This window comes from Pristiophorus japonicus, chromosome 20 (assembly GCF_044704955.1).
Source record: "Pristiophorus japonicus isolate sPriJap1 chromosome 20, sPriJap1.hap1, whole genome shotgun sequence".
NCBI classification, from domain to species: Eukaryota; Metazoa; Chordata; class Chondrichthyes; family Pristiophoridae; genus Pristiophorus; species Pristiophorus japonicus.
The window spans coordinates 3603161-3627199 of NC_091996.1; the positions used below are offsets into that span (position 1 = coordinate 3603161).

General features: G+C 47.4%; 1 protein-coding gene across 1 annotated transcript in view; it reads right to left on the reverse strand.

Moving 5' to 3' along the window:
- Nucleotides 1–233: 233 nt before the first annotated feature.
- The window catches only part of ntmt1 (N-terminal Xaa-Pro-Lys N-methyltransferase 1), a 30968-nt gene continuing 7162 nt past the window's right edge, over nt 234–24039 (reverse strand). Inside the window, exons 2-4 of the mRNA XM_070863659.1 lie at nt 8082–8293; nt 5087–5339; nt 234–1954 (exon numbers count right to left, since the gene is read on the reverse strand). Of these exons, the coding sequence (XP_070719760.1) occupies nt 1698–1954; nt 5087–5339; nt 8082–8243 (672 nt within the window). The 5' untranslated portion in view covers nt 8244–8293 and the 3' untranslated portion in view covers nt 234–1697. The remainder of the gene's footprint in view (nt 1955–5086; nt 5340–8081; nt 8294–24039) is intronic.

A 24039-nucleotide genomic window follows, 5' to 3' on the forward strand; every position in this document is an offset into this window, starting at 1 on the left:
AAAAAAAATTAGAGGGAACATTAGCGAAGAGGCTATAAACAACAAACATGGAGTTCTGCATTAAGGAACACAAGAATCTTCACCCACAGACATGCACTCTGGAGACAATTCATGTTGCCTGTAGGTGGCCCGTGAAGCAATGAAGAGACATGTAGGAGAGAATTCTTGCTGTGCTGTCACCAACAGCCCTGTGCCAAAAGCAGCGATACTGTCGAATGACAAAATACACACACTTCACACAAAAATAATCCATTTATTTAATAAATTATGATATCTGATAAATTGCATTGTTTGAAAATTGAACCAAATTTCTTGGGTCTCAATGTGTTGCTGGGTCTGTATGCATTTCCTAACAACTCAAACGCCACACGATCTAATGGCTGCAGTTACTGCAGACTGGGAGGGAAAGAGCAAGAGAGAGAGAGAGAGAGAGAGAGAGAGAGAGAGAGAGAGGGAGAGAAACAAAGAGAGAGAGGAGGCAGAGATTGGAAGATGGTTGGGGAGAGGATTCCTCAGAGATTCCTTTATTTCCTAAAATAAAGGCAAAAGGGACGGAAAGACTTGCAGTTTGAGAATTGTTCCTGTCCAATCTTACCAAGAAAAGTCTGCCCATCAAAAATGACCCAGTGCTTCAAGTACAATGAATGAGTGAAGTGCAGTCACTTATTTAGGCAAATGTAGGGGAAGCTCAGTTGTGCACAGCAAGGTTTCACAAAAGTTGTGTGATGAATGTCTAGACGGCATTGTAATGTATGCACCGTGAGTGTGCTCACAGGGTTGTAGAGCTGTTGAAACAAAAAGTTGTGGAGCTGTTGAACAAAGGGGAACAAGTGTTTTGGAGTGTGCCTCCCCCTTTAATCGGGGGACACTTGATTTTCTGATTACAACAAAATAGTTGTAGAGCTGTTGAATTGTGAGTGGCTTAGCCAGTCATGTGATGGTCACAAGATTCAGTAAAACCCTAGTCAGTTGCCTCTAGGGGACCCACGATGAGGCATGCAGATGTGAGCCTAGTGGATGAACTGGTAATGTGTAGTGTCATTGTTAAACCTTTGTTAATAAACCAACTAGTTCTGAATATCAATGTGTTGCTATGAATGCTTAAGCAAAGAACCCATGAAGCAAATACATTACAGGCAGCTCCGACAGTGCAGCACTCCCTCAGAGGTGTCAGCCTGGATTATGAGCTCCAGTCCTGGAATGGGGACTTGCTGCTCTCCAATTTGAGGCTTTTGTTGAATGTAAAAAGCAGGTGAGCTTTTCCCTGCCGATTCTTGCTCACTCTGCATGTCAAACAGAATTCACAGCTGTTTAAAATAGCCCCGTCTTCCCTGGAAAGTGTCTCTGAAGAAACACAGTGGATCAGACTCCAGACACGGCCATTAATCTGCTGGGACTGCGACTCAGCATCCTGCTATTCAGTCCTTTGTTCTGATTTTCTTGATCATTGGATTCTTTCACCTGGTGGAAAAAGGGTTCCAAGGCCTTCGGCTCCGCAGTCTCCGCGCTGTGCTTCAGGGTTTTTATATTAAATCCAGCGGCCCAGAGCTGTTGTCCGCTCTCTTCTCTTTGTGTCTCTCTCTCTCTCTCTCTCTCTCTCTCTCCCCCGTCCCCTCAGACACTTTGTACCTCTCCACTGTGCCCCCCGCCCCCAGCCCCGCTACCATCCCTTGCACATGGGTCGGGGCAGGTTTGCTTCACCTCAGCGCCAGACTGTAGACCTGGTAAATCTCGTCGGGGAAGTTGTCCTGTCGCTCCTCCGCCAACACCTGGAGTCCTGCCAGCCGCACGATGGTGCGCAGGGCGCCCAGGTCCCGGCACACGCTGCTGTCCACATCGTCCTCGATCACCCCCTCCTGGCTCACGTTGTCCTTCACGCAGACGATTCCGTTCGGCCGAAGACCTTTCTGGCATCTCTTGAGGAACTGGGTGAGATGCTCGTCGGTCAGGTGCCCTGCAACAAGCCCAAGAGACACCGGGTGACTCCCTGAATGGAAGCTACAGGACATTGTCAGGTCTGCGGCATACCATTCACGCCCTGGCCTACAGTCATAGAATTATAAAAATTACAGCACAGGAGGAGCCATTCGGCCCATCGTGGCTGTGCCAGCCTTTGAAAGAGCTGTCCAATTCGTCTCACTTCTCCTGCTCAATTTCCCCCTTCAAGTATTTATCAAATTCCCTTTTGAAAGTTACTATTGAATCTGCTTCCACCGCCCTTTCAGGCAGCGAATGCCAGATCACAACAATTTGCTGCGTAAATAATTTCTCATCTCTCCTCTGGTTCTTTTACCAATTACCTTAAATCTGTGACCTCTGGTTACTGACCCTCCTGTCAGTGAAAACAGTTTCTCTTTACTTACTCACTTCGTAATTTTGAACACCTATTAAATCTCCCCTTAACCTTCTCTGCTCTAAGGAGAGTAATCCCAGCTTCTCCAGTCTCTCCATATAACTGAAGTCCCTCATCCTTGGTACCATTCCAGTAAATCTCTTCTGCACCCTCTCCAAGGCCTTGACATCCTTCCTACAGTGTGGTGCCCAGAATTGGACATAATATTCCAGTTGAGGCCTAACCAGTGTTTGGTTTAGCATAACCTCCTTGCTTTTGTACTCTATGCTTTATTTACAAAGCATGCTAATGGCCTGTTTTAACTGCCAGCTGGGAGATCACAAGAGGTCCCTTGTTAGCAAGTAATCTAGGTAACTGTGCTCTGCCTATAGGTCCGTTGATAATTTCACTCCCCATTGTGTTACGGAGCCGTACACATCAATATCGTCTCGGGTTTGAGCTCAGTCAGCTGGCACAGCCTGGGGGGAGCAATCAGGGCATGTAGCTGTTCTCAGGATCACCGGGCTTGGGGATGGGGGAATGACAAGTCGCGTCCCTGCTTCTTCTCGACACCCAGTCATCTCCGCAGGAGACTGTGCACATGTGGGCACTGGGCGAGCACAGGATGAGGTTCGTTAGGCTATGATACCGCCCAATAAACAGCCAATGCTCACTGTCCAGGATCCTGCTCGGGCTGAGGTCTGCTGGAATATTAGAACGGTTCAGCAACCGGTACCGGGAGGCTACTGGTGTCCCAGCACAGTTCAGCACCCGTTACTGGGGGGCTGCTGGAATATTAGCATGGTTCAGCACCCGGTACTAGGGGTCTGCTGGTGTCCCAGCATGGTTCAGCATCCGGTACTGGGGGGCTGCTGGAATATTAGCACGGTTCAGTACCCAGTACTGGGGAGTTACTGGTGTCCCAGCATGGTTCAGCACCCAGTACTGGGGGACTGCTGGTGTCCCAGCACGGTTCAGCACCCGAGGACAGGAGAGAATTTCAGGGGGTAGAACCCCCCCCCCCGCGATGGCTTGCTGTTTAAATACCCTCTGAGCAGCTTCTTAGTTCTTAGATCTCTAAGGTACCACCACTGACTGATTCCCTGCAGGGAATGGAGGTGCCACAGCAACACAGGGTGGAGGAGGGTGGGAGCAACCCTTGGTGCAGTGACAGCAGAGGCTCATGGACTAGCTGGTATTCCCTGACTACTGGACAAGCAGTAGATCATTGAATTTACAGAGCATAATTATTATTTCTACTGGGTAAATGCACATAGCCCAGTGCAACTCAACTCTGAGTCTGTGCTCAGCACAGAGCCCATCATGCTTTGAATTCCAGTCTATGCTGCTCTCAGCTGGGATGAGGGTGCGGGAGTGGGAGTTAGAATCGGCCCCTGGACTGGGGCCGGGGAGGGTGGGGGGTGGGGGTGTGGGGGTGAGGGTGAGAGGAGAAGGGAAATCAGCTGGTGTCCCCAATCCTGATCTCTGGCGACCCGCTGCTCTACTGATGTGTGGAGCATAAATGCTGGCATGGACCAGTTGGGCCGAATGGCCAGTCTTTGATGCTGTGCATATAATTCTGATTGCCCGAGTGGATACTGCCTGAGAATAAGACTGGGCTTGTCTGTGATGCCTTCAAAAGTCAACTAACTTGTCAATACAGTCCCCGTCATCAATAACGGGCGTGATTTGGCTGTTATATGCATTGGCTGGTATAACGGGGTCGCGCTGTGACAGTACTCTGCTGTACACCGTAGATCACTATTAAAGATCGTCACCTTTGCTGTTGCAGTCTTGCTTGCTGCAAACTGTAACCCCACACCACTTCTAGGGGGATTAAAAAGGCTAAAGCCAAGGTAATTGGTTCTTAAAGTGGTGCTATTTTCTTACGAGTGTTCTTGCTTCAGTTCACCTTAAACGGGGCATTTAAGAGATTACGACCGGCAACTTTGAAATTGTCGTTTATGGAAACTGCTAATGGTTTTCGATGTTCGGCCAATATAAGCGACTGCCCGGTTTAAAGGTGGATGTTTAAAGTGGCGGGAACTGTACTGCGTTAGGATCACACAATAAACAAACACTCAGTGGAGTGAAGGAAGCAGTGCCTGTGGAATGTAAATCAGCGACAGCCAGTGCCTCAAGGGGTCGGAGAAAAGTGCCAGAATTTCTACACATTACATTGACATCTGTGCACACTGTCCATTCCTTTGCCCAAGTTCAGAATGGAAACTGTCACATGGTCACACCTCAGTGTTGCAGCCACCAGCTCCTCAATCTGTCCTGCAGAATTTCTCCTGCTGCAGCCAACTCGCTTTCTCAGCTTCCCAAACTGCCAGAATGTTTTGAACACAAGAACTAGGAGCAGCAGTAGGCCATACGGCCCCTCGAGCCTGCTCCACGATTCAAAATATCATGGCTGATCTGATCTTGGCCTCAACGACCCTCAGAAGAAATTCCATCTCATCTCCATTTTAAATGGGCAACCCCTTATTCTGAAACTATGCCCCCTAGTTCTAGATTCTCCCACAAGGAGAAATATTCTCTCTGCATCTACCCTGTCAAGCCCCCTCAGAATCACCTCTCATTTGCCATTTCAATATAAATATCAGATTGCATGAAAATAAGGACAGAATGTATGATTTTAAAATGAGAGGCCAGTGTGTGCCCCAGCAGTTATCCCCTGCCCTCTAACCCCATTCCACCCCCAGCACCACAGGAGATGGACGATTGCATGTGTTTCACCGGGCGACTCACCGATCACCCACTGGATCCAGATGACGTCGTATCGCTGGGGCTGCGGGGTGAAGTCCTGTAGGCCGCAGCAGTAATAGTTGTCCACGCGATCAGCCTCCTCCCCCAGGTGGGCCTTGGCCTTGGCCAGGAAGCCCTCCGTCACGTCCACCATGTCGACGGCTTTGAACAGGGGCAGCAGCAGTCGCTTGGTGATCCGGCCGATCCCGGCCCCGCAGTCCAGAGCGCAGCCAGTGCCCGCTTTCCCCGCGCCTTCCTGTCAACAAACAGAAGGCGGCATGAGAGGGCGGCAGCATTGCAGGACATCGCAGTCACGCTCCAATGCTACGGCAGGAGAAGGGGTGAGACTCTACAGGGGGAGGGCTCTGCCAATTACCGGGGGAAGGCTCTGCCAATTACCGGGGGAGGGCTCTGCCAATTACCGGGGGAGGGCTCTGCCAATTACCGGGGGATATTGCCTGGACTGAAGAATTTTAACTATGAGGAAAGATTGGATAGGCTGGGTTTGTTTTCTTTGGAACAGAGGAGGCTGAGGGGAGACTTTATTGAGGTATATAAAATTATGTGGGGCCTAGATAGAGTGGATAGGAAGGACCTATTTCCCTTAGCAGAGGGGTCATAGATTTAATGTAATTGGCAGAAGGATTAGAGGAGATTTGAGGGGAATTTTTTCACCCAGAGTGTGATGTGGGTCTGGAACTCACTGCCTGAAAGGGTGGTAGAGGCAGAAACCCTCACCACATTTAAAAGGTACTTGGATGTGCACTTGAAATGTCACAGTCTATAGGGCTACAGACCAAGAGCTGGAAAGTGGGATTAGGCTAGATAGCTCTGTCGGCCAATGCGGACACGATGGGCCGAATGGCCTCCTTCCGTGCTGTAAATTTCTGTGATTCTATGATTATCGGGGAAGTACCAAGCAGAGTCCAGTCACCTCTCGACAAGAGGAGGCAGTGGCCCTGAACAGTGCGATAACCCCACCTACAGCTGCATTAATAAAACTTCACCAGGTTCCCACTCTTAAATACGTCAATGGAATAGGGGAAAGAAAATAAAAGATTGTTCTATTAGGCTGGTTCATGGAAGATTTGACATTTGTGATCATGCAAGTTAATTTTAGCGTAAACTTGAAGAGTAAGCTAACCAGTTCAATTGCAAGCGCAATTTCTCCAATTGCGCCCAAAGCAATAACTCAACCTAATTATGTTTGTCTGCCCACAGTCACATGTCCGACCACTCTATTACCCCGAAGGGCAAATTAAACGCACCAACCCGCCAGTGAATCATTCTGCTGGAACTCCACATGCTAAGCTTGTTTGGGGTCGTGAAAGCCCAAACGACTTGGAAGAAGGGACAGAGTGTAACATAGCCAAGTTTGCTGACGATACAAAGATGGGAGGAAAAGCAATGTGTGAGGACACAAAAAATCTGCAAAAGCACATAGACAGACTAAGTGAGTGGGCAAAAATTTGGCAGATGGAGTATAATGTTGGAAAGTGTGAGTCATGCACATTGGCAGAAAAAAAATCAAAGAGCAAGTTGGAGAAAGATTGCAAAGTGCTGCAGTACAGCGGGACCTGGGGGTACTTGTGCATGAAACACAAAAGGATAGTATGCAGGTACAGCAAGTGATCAGGAAGGCCAATGGAATCTTGACCTTTATTGCAAAGGGGATGGAATACAAAAGCAGGGAAGTCTTGCTACAGCTATACAGGGTATTGGTGAGGCCACACCTGGAATACTGCGTGCAGTTTTGGTTTCCATATTTACGAAAGGATATACTTGCTTTGGAGGCAGTTCAGAGAAGGTTCACAAGGTTGATTCTGGAGATGAGGGGGGTTGACTTATGAGGAAAGGTTGAGTAGGTTGGACCTCTACTCATTGGAATTCAGAAGAATGAGGTGTGATCTTATCGAAATGTATAAGATTGTGAGGGGGCTCGACAAGGTGGATGCAGAGAGGATGTTTCCACTGATGGAGGAGACTAGAACTAGAGGGCATAATCTTAGAATAAGGGGCCACCCATTTAAAACTGAGATGAGGAGACATTTCTTCTCTGAGGGTTGTGGATCTGTGGAATTCGCTGTCTCAGAGAGCTGTGGAAGCTGGGACATTGAATAAATTTAAGACAGAAATAGACAGTTTCTTAAACGATAAGGGAATAAGAGGTTATGGGGTGCGGGCAGGGAAGTGGACCCGAGTCCATGATCAGATCAGCCATGATCGTATTAAATGGCGGTGCAGGCTCGAAGGGCCACATGGCCTACTCTTGCTCCTATTTCTTATGTTCTCATGTGGCTTTGTGTACGTGTGGGGGGACGGGGGACGGGGGGGGGGGGAGGGAGGAATAAACGTTCAAACTATCGAGAAATGAGAATGCAGATAATCCAAGATTACACAGAATATACAATGCAGAAACAGGCCATCCAACCCAGTCCATGCCAGCGTTTATGCTCCACTCGAGCCTCCTCCTGTCTTTCCTCATCTAAATCGATCAGCATAACCCTCTATTCCCTGCTCCCTTATATACTTGTCCAGCATCCCGTTAAATGTATCTATACTATTCGCCTCAACCCCTCCCTGTGGTAGCAAGTTCTACATTCTCACCACTCTTTGGGTAATGAAGTTTCTTCTGAATTCCCGATTGGATTTCTTGGTGACTATTTTATATTGATGTCCTCTCGATATGCTCTTCCCCATAAGTGGAAACATTCTCTCTGTATCCAGTCTATCAAAACCGTTCATAATTTTAAAGATCTTTATTAGGTCATCCCTCAGCCTTATTTTTTCCAAGAGAAAAAAGACCCAGCCTATTCGTCCTTTCCTGATATGTTTATAAAGCCTTTGCCACCTCCCTATTTACCCTTTCTGCTAGGACACGGGTCCTATCCCGGCTCAGGTGGAGCCTGTCCCATCGGTACAGCTCTTTCCTACAGAACTGGTGCCTGTGTCCCATGAGAAGGACGCCCTCTTTCCTACACGCCCTTTAGAGACTCACCCCAATGAACCTCTGCAGAAAATTCTTGGAGGAGTTGATGTCGATGCTGGAGATGTGCCCGTATCCCCCCAACATACCATCCACTGTTGGAGGGATAGTCTTCCAGTATTTCTTGGCTTTGGAGTAGAACCCATCCTCATCGCCAATCACCTCCGTCGTCATGGTGCACAGTCCCAGCCCAATCAGAGGAATGAGGTAGAACGAGAGGTTGACTAGAGGGGAAGGGAGGAAAAACGAGAAATAAATCCCACACGTACAAGATGTAGCAACAGAGATTTACAGGACAGGATTATTCCACAGGAAACCTCGGCCAATGGCCCAGAGCGCAGCACATCAAGGAGGAAGAGCAGCGGAGGAGAGATATTCAACAATTACATCGAATCTACAGTACTGAAACAGGCCATTCAGCCCAACAGGTCTATGCCGGTGTTTATGTTCTCCACGAGCCTCTGCTCCCCCACACCCCCGCCCCACTTCATCTCACCCCATCCATCAGCATATCTCTAACCCCATCATATCGAACCAGAACATTACAGCCTGAAGATTGTTGAAGGAAGGGAAGTTTCAGTTTAGACACTGGGAAGAAATGGATTGAGCAGTGAGCAAGGTTCAGGAATGAGTTGTTCCAGTCACGAGTTGTTCCAGTCACGGACTCTGAACGATTAAGGCGAGCAGATTCTCAATCTGTGAAACTGGGAAAATTGGAACCCGCTCACTCCACAGGCTCAAAATTAAAAGCACCTCGAGGTCATCAGTCAGTGTAACGGTAAATGTGGCCCAGGATGGTCAGCAGCCCAGCGAGACCAGATCTCAATGATGTCACCGCCACTACTGCCCTCAGTATAATACAGTGACTGACCTGTACCCACCAGTACTGCCCGCAGTGATAATGACAGACCTATACCCACCAGTACTGGCCGCAGTGTTATACAATGACAGATCTGTACCCACCAGTACTGCACCCAATGTTATACAGTCACAGACTGTACCCACCAGTACTGCTCGCACTGTTAGTGACAGACCTGTACCCATCAGTACTGGCCGCAGTGTTATACAATGACAGACCTGTACCCACCAGTACTGCTCGCAGTGTTAGTGACAGACCTGTACCCAATGTTAGACAGTCACAGACTGTACCCACCAGTACTGTACCCCAGTGTTATACAGCAACAGATCTGTACCCAGCAGTACTGTACGCCAGTATTAGTGACAGACCTGTACCCATTATACAGTGACAGTCCTGTACCCAGCAGTACTGTACCCCAGTGTTAGTAACAGACCTGTACCCACCAGTACTGTACCCCAGTGTTAGTAACAGACCTGTACCCACCAGTACTGGCCGCAGTGTTATACAGCGACAGACCTGTACCCACCAGTACTGCCCGCAGTGTTATATAGCGACAGACCTGTACCCACCAGTACTGTACCCCAATGTTAGTGACAGACCTGTACCCACCAGTACTGCCCGCAGTGTTATATAGCGACAGACCTGTACTCACCAGTACTGTACCCCAATGTTAGTGACAGACCTGTACCCACCAGTACTGGCCGCAGTGTTATACGACAGACCTGTACCCACCAGTACTGGCCGCAGTGTTATACGACAGACCTGTACTCACCAGTACTGTAGGCTAGTGTTATACAGTTCCAGACCTGTACCCACCAGTACTGTACCCCAGTGTTATAGTCGCAGACCTGTACCCACCAATACTGCCCGCAGTGATATACAGCGACAGACCTGTATCCACCAGTACTGTACCCCAGTGTTAGTGACAGACCTGTACCCACCAGTGCTGTACCCCAGTGTTATACAGTGACAGACCTGTACCCACCAGTACTGTACCCCAGTGTTAGTGACAGACCTGTACCCACCAGTACTGTACCCCAGTGTTAGTGACAGATCTGTACCCACCAGTACTGTACGCCAGTGTTATACAGTGACAGACCTGTACCCACCAGTACTGTACCCCAGTGTTAGTCAGACTTGTATCCACCGATACTGTACCCCAGTGTTATACAGTGACAGACCTGTACCCACCAGTACTGTACCCCAGTGTTATACAGTGACAGACCTGTACCCACCAGTACTGTACCCCAGTGTTAGTGACAGACCTGTACCCACCATTACTGATAGAGAATTCAAACAGGCTGCATTCAGACAGGCTGTGAGAATTCACAGACCCCAAGTCAGAGCTGTTACGTAAGTGGGAGCATGTTGCATTAAGTCATCAATCAACTTGACATTTTAGGACCTTTGGTAGCGAGCCAATTAAAGGTTAACAGTATATCAATTGAGCCAATAAGGTCAAAGAAGGCGCGTTCTTTTCTGTAAACTGAGTCAGGTATAAGAACAGCCATTTTGGCCATATGGTCTCAGAAGGACAAAGGCCTGGCTTAAAGCCAGAAGCTTGTTGCTGCTGCCACGATAAAATTACATTAAAACTATAACCGGAGTTCGCATTTCATTGAAAATTAAGAGATCTAACAATTTTGGCGTCACGAACAGGATCGCTGAGGGAAGAAACTGAATTTTGGACATCGGACCTACATACTGAGGTAAGGACTCCTCTTTATAAAAGTCCTCGGTCAAAAGTCTAAATTTGCCTCTCCTTCTACGCGATTCCGAAAGCCTCCGGTTTGCGAACCCTCCGGTTGGTAGTCGGCTCGAGGTCCCATTGACATCTAACTTCGACGGTGTGTTAGTTAATTAATCACCGACCCACTGATCGGCTGGAAAGCCTACGACTCGAGACCCCAGTAAAGAAATAAGTATTATGGCAGCAGGAGATAAGAGCAAAGAATTACCTACAACTGTTAAAGGTGGGCAGGCACCACCTGAGGTTTCGATAGATGAAATCCTCCAACAGTTGAAAGAATACATAGAGCAACAATTCGACGTATCTAAAACCTGTATTAAGATCGAACAAAAGTACGGAACCTCCAAGGACAATGGTCCTTGGACGAGATCAAAAGGGTCTGGGGGAAAAACGACCCATGTGAAAAATAAAGAGCGAACTAGATGGTCTCTAGCCGTTATGGGACACATCCGAAAGCGGAATGAAATTATAATGCACTCCCAACATGATAGAGAACTGACCAGTACAAAGGACCAATTGCAAGCTGCCTGTGCACAGCTCCGACAGAAAAGACTTGAACTTGAAAAGTCGGAAGCGGAAGTTAAAGATCTTAAAGGTGAAATTAAAGAATGGAAAAAATCATTAGGTCAAGAGACAGTAATAGGAAAAGGAAAATGTATCAGTCAATTCCCAGGGTACCCATGTTTGGATAAATTAAAAGCGCAAACCCGAAGACACGACCAAGGAATAGATACGGATTCTGAATCCTCCGACGCTACAGGATCGGAGGATGAAGAATTAGGGGTGCGCTTTGCCCCGTTTAAAAAAAGACGAGTTGCAGTCAAATCAGAAGAGACTGCGGATGAGGGCGGAACCAAAATCACGAAGAAAAGGGTGTATGCAAAATATTTATTTCATGATGCGGCAGACCCAGAGAAAATTGATAAATGGTCCAAGGACTTGCCCAATCCAAAGAAAGGGGGAGTGAAAATGTGGGACCAATTGGACCGCTTAAGAAATATATATCAACTTCATTAGGATGGAGAATGAAACAGTTAATTCAGAGACCATGGTCCAGAACTTAAAGAAGGGTAACTTTGAAGGTATGAGGCATGAATTGGCTAAGATAGATTGGCTAATGATACTTAAGGGGTTGACTGTGGATGGGCAATGGCAGACATTTAGAGACCGCATGGATGAATTACAACAATTGTACATTCCTGTCTGGCGTAAAAATAAAAAAGGGAAGGTGGCTCAACCATGGCTATTTAGGGAAATCAGGGATAGTATTAAAGCCAAGGAAATGGCATACAAATTGGCCAGAAATAGCAGCGAACCTGGGGACTGGGAGAAATTTAGAACTCAGCAGAGGAGGACAAAGGGTTTGATTAGGGCAGGGAAAATGGAGTACGAGAAGAAGCTCGCAGGGAACATTAAGGCGGATTGCAAAAGTTTCTATAGGTATGTAAAGAGAAAAAGGTTAGTAAAGACAAACGTAGGTCCCCTGCAGTCAGAATCAGGGGAAGTCATAACGGGGAACAAAGAAATGGCAGACCAATTGAACAAGTACTTTGGTTCAGTATTCACTAAGGAGGACACAAACAACCTTCCGGATATAAAAGTGGTCAGAGGGTCTATTAAGGAGGAGGAACTGAGGGAAATCTTTATTAGTCGGGAAATTGTGTTGGGGAAATTGATGGGATTGAAGGCCGATAAATCCCCAGGGCCTGATGGACTGCATCCCAGAGTACTTAAGAAGGTGGCCTTGGAAATAGCGGATGCATTGACAGTCATTTTCCAACATTCCATTGACTCTGGATCAGTTCCTATCGAGTGGAGGGTAGCCAATGTAACCCCACTTTTTAAAAAAGGAGGGAGAGAGAAAGCAGGGAATTATAGACCGGTCAGCCTGACCTCAGTAGTGGGTAAAATGATGGAATCAATTATTAAGGATGTCATAGCAGCGCATTTGGAAAATGGTGACATGACAGGTCCAAGTCAGCATGGATTTGTGAAAGGGAGATCATGCTTGACAAATCTTCTGGAATTTTTTGAGGATGTTTCCAATAAAGTGGACAAAGGAGTACCAGTTGATGTGGTATATTTGGACTTTCAGAAGGCTTTCGACAAGGTCCCACACAGGAGATTAATGTGCAAAGTTAAAGCACATGGGATTGGGGGTAGTGTGCTGATGTGGATTGAGAACTGGTTGTCAGACAGGAAGCAAAGAGTAGGAGTAAATGGGTACTTTTCGGAATGGCAGGCAGTGACTAGTGGGGTACCGCAGGGTTCTGTGCTGGGGCCCCAGCTGTTTACATTGTACATTAATGATTTAGACGAGGGGATTAAATGTAGTATCTCCAAATTTGCGGATGACACTAAGTTGGGTGGCAGTGTGAGCTGCGAGGAGGATGCTATGAGGCTACAGAGTGACTTGGATAGGTTAGGTGAGTGGGCAAATGCGTGGCAGATGAAGTATAATGTGGATAAATGTGAGGTTATCCACTTTGGTGGTAAAAACAGAGAGACAGACTATTATCTGAATGGTGACAGATTAGGAAAAGGGAAGGTGCAACGAGACCTGGGTGTCATGGTACATCAGTCATTGAAGGTTGGCATGCAGGTACAGCAGGCGGTTAAGAAAGCAAATGGCATGTTGGCCTTCATAGCGAGGGGATTTGAGTACAGGGGCAGGGAGGTGTTGCTACAGTTGTACAGGGCCTTGGTGAGGCCACACCTGGAGTATTGTGTACAGTTTTGGTCTCCTAACTTGAGGAAGGACATTCTTGCTATTGAGAGAGTGCAGCGAAGATTCACCAGACTGATTCCCGGGATGGTGGGACTGACCTATCAAGAAAGACTGGATCAACTGGGCTTGTATTCACTGGAGTTCAGAAGAGTGAGAGGGGACCTCATAGAAACGTTTAAAATTCTGACGGGTTTGGACAGGTTGGATGCAGGAAGAATGTTCCCAATGTTGGGGAAGTCCAGAACCAGGGGTCACAGTCTAAGGATAAGGGGTAAGCCATTTAGGACCGAGATAAGGAGAAACTTCTTCACCCAGAGAGTGGTGAACCTGTGGAATTCTCTGCCACAGGAAGTAGTTGAGGCCAATTCACTAAATATATTCAAAAGGGAGTTAGATGAAGTCCTTACTACTCGGGGGATCAAGGGGTATGGCGTGAAAGCAGGAAGGGGGTACTGAAGTTTCATGTTCAGCCATGAACTCATTGAATGGCGGTGCAGGCTAGAAGGGCTGAATGGCCTGCTCCTGCACCTATTTTCTATGTTTCTATCCCTGGGACGGAGTGCAAATTTTGACCATAATGGTGCCAAAAACACAGGGAAGAAAATTGCACGACAAGGTAGAAGAAGCTTTGGGGCAGGATGAGCAAGAATTAAACGCAGGATGGAAGGCAATTAAACACTGGCTGCAAGCCTTCAGTCCAGCTAAGACAGATTGGGGAAAAATTGCAGCCTGCCAACAGAAAAGGTCCTGGAGTATGACGAGCGGTTTAGATGCACGTGGCTAGAACATTCGGGTATGAATAATACGGATGAGGAAATGGATGAACAAGTGTTTGGACCCCTGAAAGCAGCTTTCATGACAGGTCTAAAGCCAGAACTGTCCAAAATGCTTCAGGTAGTGTTACCGGACTGGGAAGGTAGAGGAACTACCCTTGCAGCATTGGTGGATCGATGTAACCAATTAGATCGGGATATGGGAGCTAAAGTCCGAGCCCTGCAGGCTGTGGGATGGAAATCCCAGGATTCCGATAAACAGTTATTTGGAAAATTACCCGGAAAATGTCATTATTGTGGGAAAGAAGGTCATTGGGCCAAGACATGCAGGGCAAAACAGCAAGGTCGTGGCTGGGGAAGAGGACGCAGCCAGGGATACAATTCAGCCAACAAACCAGGCTTGTCACAAGATAACGACCTCATAGAAGCATTTAAGCAACTGACAATACAACAACAGAAGGAGTTACTTGGGATAGCAAAAAACGATTGGAGCCCACCCTGGCCCCCCTCCTCGCACTAATACAACAAAGGGGAGATGGGCTATATATAACTGTGAGGGTGGGCGATAAGGATGTGAACTGTCTTTTAGACACAGGGGCGGAATTAACATGCTTACCCCTACAATATGGAGACTTTTTGCCGTTGGATGGTAGGGCACGTACAGCCAATGGAGTTGGGGGCCATAAAATGGAAATTAAAAGGACAACTTATAGGGCTGGGTCCACATGAATTAACCACGCTGGTCTGGATAGGCCCAGTAGGTCGACCCTTTTTGGGATTGGACGTTCTAATCAAAGTAGATTCATCGTTGCATTTTGAGGATGGTCGGGTGACATAGTCAATTAGAACTTTGAAGAAAGAAGAATTGAAGGAACACCCGATATGGGCTAAAGATAAGAACGATTGTGGCCTACTCCAGATGGAGCCTGCGTCATTTACCGGGACCAAGCCTCCATGCACTAAACAGTATCCCATCAGTCCAACTGCCATCGCGGGAATCTTACCGGTTATTCAGCAATTGGAGAAACAAGGGGTGCTTATTAAAACGCATAGCTCCTCCAATAGCCCCGTGTGGCCGGTACAGAAATCTAATGAGACTTGCCGTTTGACTGTCGATTATAGGAAAGCTAACCAGTGTATTGATCAAAAAGCTCCTTTGGTCGCAGATCCCTCCACCATTTTTAATGCCCTCAAACCGGAACATAAATATTTCTCGGTTATAGATTTGGCCAATGGATTTTGGTCGGTGCCTCTGGCACCGGAGGTTCGACAGTGGTTTGTTTGCTTTCACGGTCCAAGGACAACAGTATACTTGGACCCGGTTACCGCAGGGTTTCCACAACAGCCCTACGGTATTCCACATGGCTTTACAAAGCCATTTGCGAGAATTATCTCCCCTGTCATCCACAGTCATCCAATATGTAGACGATATCCTGCTAGCTTCAAACACGGAAGAACAGCATGAACAAGATTTACGAGCTTTTCTGGACCACCTTTGGCTGAAAGGACATAAAGCCAGCATCGACAAAGCACAAATATCCCAAGAAGAGGTTGTATACCTGGGACAAAAGATTTCACAAGGAAAGAGAGAACTTACCCAGGATAGAACTGCAGCCATTTGGGCTGCTAAAAAACCCACCACTATTCAGGAACTAAGGTCTTTTTTGGGATTGTGTAACTTTAACAGAAATTGGATTGACTTCTTCACACAGCTTGCTCAGCCATTGAATGATATTTTAAAGGGGAAACGTGCCTCTAAAGAAGCCAAAACCATCACTAAGGAACAGCAAGAGGCCTTCCTGAGTTTGAAAACGGCTTTGTGTTCGGCACCGGCTCTGGGAATCCCCGACACTGGTAAGCCATTTACTCTGTTTGACAATGAGAAAGAAGGATATATGACAGCTATACTGACACAAGAACATGCGGATCGGCAAAGACCTATTGGCTATTATTCGGCAAAACTGGATGCGGTAGCCCTCGGATGGGGAAGTTGCCTAAGGGTCATGGAAGCTACATGTCGAGCGGTAATGATCACTGCGGGTCTAGTCCTCGACCAAAAGCTGATCGTCAAGTGCCCCCACACCGTACATGCTTTGCTGTCTATGAATAGAATGTCTCAGGTGACAGCAGCTAGATGGACCCGCTGGACAGCAGTTTTGGAAGCTCCTAATCTCCATATCGTCCGGGCCAGCCCGGTTAATCCCGCAACTATGCTCCCGATGTCAGAATCGAGGGAGCAAGAGGGGGGAGAATGTGAAGAGCATGACTGCGTGGAGATTTTAAAAGAAACAGAAGCAGCCTTAGCAGCAGAGGAGCCTCTACACAACCCAGACCTCATCCTGTTTACAGATGGTTCCTCCTTTGTTGACAATGGTACCAGAAAAGCATGATGGGCAATTACAACCTTATATGGGGTAGTGGCAAAAGAATGTTTACCCTCAGGAACATCAGCACAACAGGCCGAGTTACGGGCTCTGTCAGAAGCATGTCGAATAGCAGAAGGACAGACAGCTAATGTCTACACAGATTCGCGTCATGCTTTTGGAGTCGCTCATGACTTTGGTCTGTTATGGCGGAAAAGAGGATTCCTCACTGCTGCTGGTACATCTATCCGAAATGGAAAAGAAGTCCGAGACTTACTGGAGGCCATACAATTACCTCAGGAAGTGTCCACCCTGAAGTGTAAGGACCATACCAAGGAAAATACCACAGAAGCACAGGGAAATGCCCTAGCCGACCAGGCAGCTAAAGATGCCGCCTCACAGGGCGTTCCTCCAGAAGAACCAACACAGATGTGCAGATTGAAAGCACTCAGGACTCTGACACGAGACCTTCAAACAATGCAAGGCGAGTGCTCCCGAGAGGAAAAATGGACATGGATTGAGGCAGGAATTAAGCTATGTGAAGATGGTGTCTGGAGACAAAGAGTTACCGACAAGCCAGTCGCGCCACAAGCGCTTATGCCTTTTTTAGCCCAACAGATCCACTCGTGGGGACACTTGGCCTCACAACAGATGACGGCACGGTTCCAGAAAAGCTGGTGGGGTCGGGGATTTAAAAAACATGGCCAGCTGGCAGCAGACCGCTGTGTGATCTGCCAGAAAAATAATTCTGGACCCATCATGGCAATGCCCCAACTGAGGCCCCCTGCCCCTGTCGGACCATTCCAGCATCTGCAGGTTGATTATATATCTCTTCCTTCATGCCAAGGATACACTAACATTCTTGTCATGGTCGACAGATTCTCTAGATGGGTAGAAGCTGTCCCAACTAAAAGAGCCACAGCCAATCACACTGCAAAGGTCTTGTGTAAGGATTACATTCCTCGATGGGGAGTCCCGAGTAGCATTGACTCAGATCAGGGAACACACTTCACAGGTGCTGTCTGCCAAGAAGTCTGTAGGTTACTGAACATTATGTGGGATTTACACTGTCCTCATCATCCACAATCATCAGGACAAGTAGAGCGAATGAATCGAACTCTGAAACAACGGCTTGCCAAATATCACCAAGAAGGAACACCATGGCCCCAGGCACTACCTATGTAGCATTAGGGCAACCCCGAACAGAACTACAGGTCTAAGCCCATTTGAAATTATAACAGGAAGACCCATGTCGCTGCCAGGAACTATCGATTTACGGTAAGCTGATGTTCACTTAATGAGTGACACTTGGTTATCATACTGTCAGAACTTAACCAATGCTATTAGTTCTGTTTCCCGACAGGTATCGGCAGCTTGGGGTAATCCACCCGAAGGAGGACACGACATCATCCCGGGAGTCTGGGTGTATGTGAAAAAGTTGCATAAAGAACTTTTGGGTGCCAAGTGGGAGGGACCTTATCAAGTGTTATTGACCACCCAGGCAGCTGTTAAAAGTCCAAGGAAAGAAAGCCTGGATCCACGCTTCACACATTAAACGAGCACCCGTAACTGAAGCTGAAATCTGATAAGGACAATTACTTTTTGCCAAAATGTATAAATTTACTGTATTACTGATTGTAGGTATTCTAGGCATAGGCCTACTTCTTACTAGACGACCCTCTGCACCAAAGGGAAATAGTAGAGTAGCAAGGGAATTACATGTAAATACCTTTTTATATATGTCATACATTTATGCCAAACAAGGTAACATTTCTAGTTGTTGGGTGTGTACGCATATTCCTATTCACTCAAAGGGAGGGATTCCCTTGAGGCCAGTTCCCTTGAATATCTCGGAAATGGCTAAGTGGATAATTAATCAAAACAAAACAGGCAATGCGTTTCAGGATACGGAAAATTGGGCACGTAAATGGAAGTCAGCAGGTTACAATCTGACTACCTTTGAAGGGGGATACCAACCGTGGTACAATAATTCCAAACGGCCCCCATTTTTTGTTATCACTGATACAACAGGAATAGGAAGACCGGGGGAAATCGGTCTGTCTGATTAGAAACATCAAAGGAGGCCAAAATATGGGGTATAGTAACTGCTCCCGGAATTATAATATAATCAAGCCACGGAACAGTCCAAACTGGGCCGATGTGGGAATTCTTAACGTAACAGGGATTCTGAATAAAATAGATGGAAAATCCTGGACAGGCCGAGTGTTGCTGACAAAGAAACAGCTAACATTCATTGCCTATAATGGCACACATTGGGTGTGTGGCCACAAGGCCTACCCTTGGTTGCCACAGAATTGGACGGGATCCTGTTGTTTAGCCTATATTGTGCCATATATGTATCATAGATTTTTAACCAATAAGGGAATTAAGAGTTACGGGAGATGGCGGGTAAGTGGAGCTGAGTCCACGGCCAGATCAGCCATGATCTTATTGAATGGCGGAGCAGGCTCGAAGGGCTAGATGGCCTACTCCTGTTCCTAATTCTTATGTTCTTATATAAAGTCACTGTCGGAACATTTACACCGTCCTAAGAGAGCTATCACAGAAACAGAGAGGTTCTTTGCCATTCTGATCCCCAGGTATGGGACCGCCAGACTGGCAAGGGAATCCATTAACATGGCATCCGTTGTGGAACAGGTAACCAATGATACCTCAGAGGCCCTAGTTAAAATCAATGCAGAAATGGTAGCAATCCGCACAGTAGCCCTACAGAATAGACTGACCCTTGACTACATCCTGGCTGAAAAGGGAGGTACGTGCGCTCTACTCGGAACTGAGTGTTGCACGTATATTTCAGATAGCACCGAAGAAATTATCCACTTAGCGGAGCATATCCAAAAGGAGGTAGAAAAACTTAAGCAACCCCATCATTCACTTTGTGGAGCAGAGCCACTGAATGGCTAGGTTCAATAGGAACTTCATTGGTGGAAGGTTTAATTCTAGTCGTTGTAATTATTTTACTTTTATATTGTTTGTATATGTTGATTAAATGTTGTTGCGACCAGGTGGCTGCAGCTGCTGTCCCTAAGGTGAGACACCTAGCAGGTCCCAGCAGACCGTTTGTACGTGGCAGAGGTATGTTATGCTTAAGGGAAGGTTGTTTACTGGTTGAATTAAGATATTGATTTGGATTAAATTGGAAAAATGGTTAATTAACCTACTAAAACCAGACTTCCATTGTGGCCACGATGGAACTCGGGTTGGTGTAAATTTGTGTGGAAGCTACTAGTCCGGACATGTGGCAAAACACATCAACAAATTTTAGAAGGAAACTCTATTAACATGTATGAAATTATTTTGTAGAATGTTTAACCAGTGATAGCTGATGTTTTATGATTCAGTTTGTGACAGAATCAAAGGGGGGATTGATAGAGAATTCAAACAGGCTGCATTCAGACAGGCTGTGAGAATTCACAGTCCCCAAGTCAGAGCTGTTACGTAAGTGGGAGCATGTTGCATTAAGTCATCAATCAACTTGACATTTTAGGATCTTTGGTAGCGAGCCAATTAAAGGTTAACAGTATATCAATTGAGCCAATAAGGTCAAAGAAGGCGCGTTCTTTTCTGTAAACTGAGTCAGATATAAGAACAGCCATTTTGGCCATGTGGTCTCAGAAGGACAAAGGCCTGGCTTAAAGCCAGAAGCTTGTTGCTGATGCCAGAATAAAATTACATTAAAACTACAACAGGAGTTCGCATTTCATTGAAAATTAAGAGAACAATTACTGTACCCCAGTGTTATAGTGACAGACCTGTCCCACCAGTACTGTACCCCAGTGTTAGTGACAGACCTGTACCCACCAGTACTGTACCCCAGTGTTAGTGACAGACCTGTACCCACCAGTACTGTACCCCAGTGTTATACAATGACAGACCTGTACCCAGCAGTACTGTACCCCAGTGTTAGTCAGACCTGTACCCACCAGTACTGTACCATAGTGTTATACAGTGACAGACCTGTACCCACTAGTATTGTACCCCAGTGTTAGTCAGACCTGTACCTCAGTGTTAGTGACAGACCTGTACCCACCAGTACTGTACCCCAGTGTTATACAGTGACAGACCTGAACCCACCAGTACTGTACCCCAGTGGCATAGTGACAGACCTGTACCCACCAATACTGTACCCATGTTATATTGCAACAGACCTGTACCCACCAGTACTGTACCCCAGTGTTATAGAGAGACAGCCCTGTACCTACCAGTACTGTACCCATGTTATATTGCGACAGACCAGCACCCACCAGTACTGTACCTCAGTATTATACAGTGACAGACCTGTACCCACCAGTACTGTACCCCAGTTATACAGTGACAGACCTGAACCCACCAGTACTGTACCCCAGTGTTATACAGTGACAGACCTGTACCCACCAGTACTGTACCCCAGTTATACAGTGACAGACCTGAACCCACCAGTACTGTACCCCAGTGTTATACAATGACAGACCTGTACCCACCAGTACTGTACCCCAGTGTTATACAGTGACAGACCTGTACCCAGCAGTACTGTACCCCAGTGTCATACAATGACAGACCTGTACCCACCAGTACTGTACCCCAGTTATACAGTGACAGACCTGAACCCACCAGTACTGTACCCCAGTGTTGTATTGCGACAGACTTGTACCCACCAGTACTGTACCCGTGTTATACAGTGACAGACCTGTACCCACCAGTACTGTACCCGTGTTATATTGCGACAGACCTGTACCCACCAGTACTGTACCCCAGTGTTGTATTGCGACAGACCTGTACCCACCAGTACTGTACCCGTGTTATACAGTGACAGACCTGTACCCACCAGTACTGTACCCCAGTGTTATATTGCGACAGACCTGTACCCACCAGTACTGTACCCCAGTGTTGTATTGCGACAGACCTGTACCCACCAGTACTGTACCCGTGTTATACAGTGACAGACCTGTACCCACCAGTACTGTACCCCAGTTATAGTGACAGACCTGTACGCACCAGTACTGTACCCCAGTGTTATACAGTGTCAGACCTGTACCCACCAGTACTGTACCCCAGTGTTATACAGTGACAGACCTGTACCCACCAGTACTGTACCCCAGTGTTATACAGTGACAGACCTGTACCCACCAGTACTGTACCCCAGTGTTATATTGCGACAGACCTGTACCCACCAGTACTGTACCCCAGTGTTATACAGTGACAGACCTGTACCCACCAGTACTGTACCCCAGTGTTATATTGCGACAGACCTGTACCCACCAGTACTGAACCCCAGTGTTATACAGTGATAGACCTGTACCCACCAATACTGTACCCCAGTGGCATAGTGACAGACCTGCACCCACCAGTACTGTACCCCAGTGGCATAGTGACAGACCTGCACCCACCAGTACTGTACCCGTGTTATATTGCAACAGACCTGTACCCACCAGTACTGTACCCCAGTGTTATATTGCGACAGACCTGTACCCACCAGTACTGTACCCCAGTGTTGTATTGCGACAGACCTGTACCCACCAATACTGTACCCCAGTGTTATATTGCGACAGACCTGTACCCACCAGTACTGTACCCCAGTGTTGTATTGCGACAGACCTGTACCCACCAATACTGTACCCCAGTGTTATATTGCAACAGACCTGTACCCACCAGTACTGTACCCCAGTGTTATATTGCGACAGACCTGTACCCACCAATACTGTACCCCAGTGTTATACAGTGACAGACCTGTACACACCAGTACTGTACCCCAGTGGCATAGTGACAGACCCGTACCCACCAGTACTGTACCAGTGTTATACAGTGACAGACCTGTACCCACCAGTACTGTACCCCAGTGGCATAGTGACAGACCTGCACCCACCAGTACTGTACCCGTGTTATATTGCAACAGACCTGTACCCGCCAGTACTGTACCCCAGTGTTATATTGCGACAGACCTGTACCCACCAGTACTGTACCCCAGTGTTGTATTGCGACAGACCTGTACCCACCAATACTGTACCCCAGTGTTATATTGCGACAGACCTGTACCCACCAGTACTGTACCCCAGTGTTGTATTGCGACAGACCTGTACCCACCAATACTGTACCCCAGTGTTATATTGCAACGGACCTGTACCCACCAGTACTGTACCCCAGTGTTATATTGCGACAGACCTGTACCCACCAATACTGTACCCCAGTGTTATATTGCGACAGACCTGTACCCACCAATACTGTACCCCAGTGTTATATTGCGACAGACCTGTACCCACCAGTACTGTACCCCAGTGTTGTATTGCGACAGACCTGTACCCACCAATACTGTACCCCAGTGTTATATTGCAACAGACCTGTACCCACCAGTACTGTACCCGTGTTATATTGCAACAGACCTGTACCCACCAGTACTGTACCCCAGTGTTATATTGCGACAGACCTGTACCCACCAGTACTGTACCCCAGTGTTGTATTGCGACAGACCTGTACCCACCAATACTGTACCCCAGTGTTATATTGCGACAGACCTGTACCCACCAGTACTGTACCCCAGTGTTGTATTGCGACAGACCTGTACCCACCAATACTGTACCCCAGTGTTATATTGCAACAGACCTGTACCCACCAGTACTGTACCCCAGTGTTATATTGCGACAGACCTGTACCCACCAATACTGTACCCCAGTGTTATACAGTGACAGACCTGTACACACCAGTACTGTACCCCAGTGGCATAGTGACAGACCCGTACCCACCAGTACTGTACCAGTGTTATACAGTGACAGACCTGTACCCACCAGTACTGTACCCCAGTGGCATAGTGACAGACCTGCACCCACCAGTACTGTACCCGTGTTATATTGCAACAGACCTGTACCCACCAGTACTGTACCCCAGTGTTATATTGCGACAGACCTGTACCCACCAGTACTGTACCCCAGTGTTGTATTGCGACAGACCTGTACCCACCAATACTGTACCCCAGTGTTATATTGCGACAGACCTGTACCCACCAGTACTGTACCCCAGTGTTGTATTGCGACAGACCTGTACCCACCAATACTGTACCCCAGTGTTATATTGCAACAGACCTGTACCCACCAGTACTGTACCCCAGTGTTATATTGCGACAGACCTGTACCCACCAATACTGTACCCCAGTGTTATATTGCGACAGATCTGCACCCACCAGTACTGTACCCCAGTGTTATATTGCGACAGACCTGTACCCACCAGTACTGTACCCCAGTGTTGTATTGCGACAGACCTGTACCCACCAATACTGTACCCCAGTGTTGTATTGCGACAGACCTGTACCCACCAATACTGTACCCCAGTGTTATATTGCGACAGACCTGCACCCACCAGTACTGTACCCCAGTGTTATATTGCGACAGACCTGCACCCACCAGTACTGTACCCCAGTGTTATATTGCGACAGACCTGCACCCACCAGTACTGTACCCCAGTGTTATATTGCAACAGACCTGCACCCACTAGTACTGTACTCCAGTG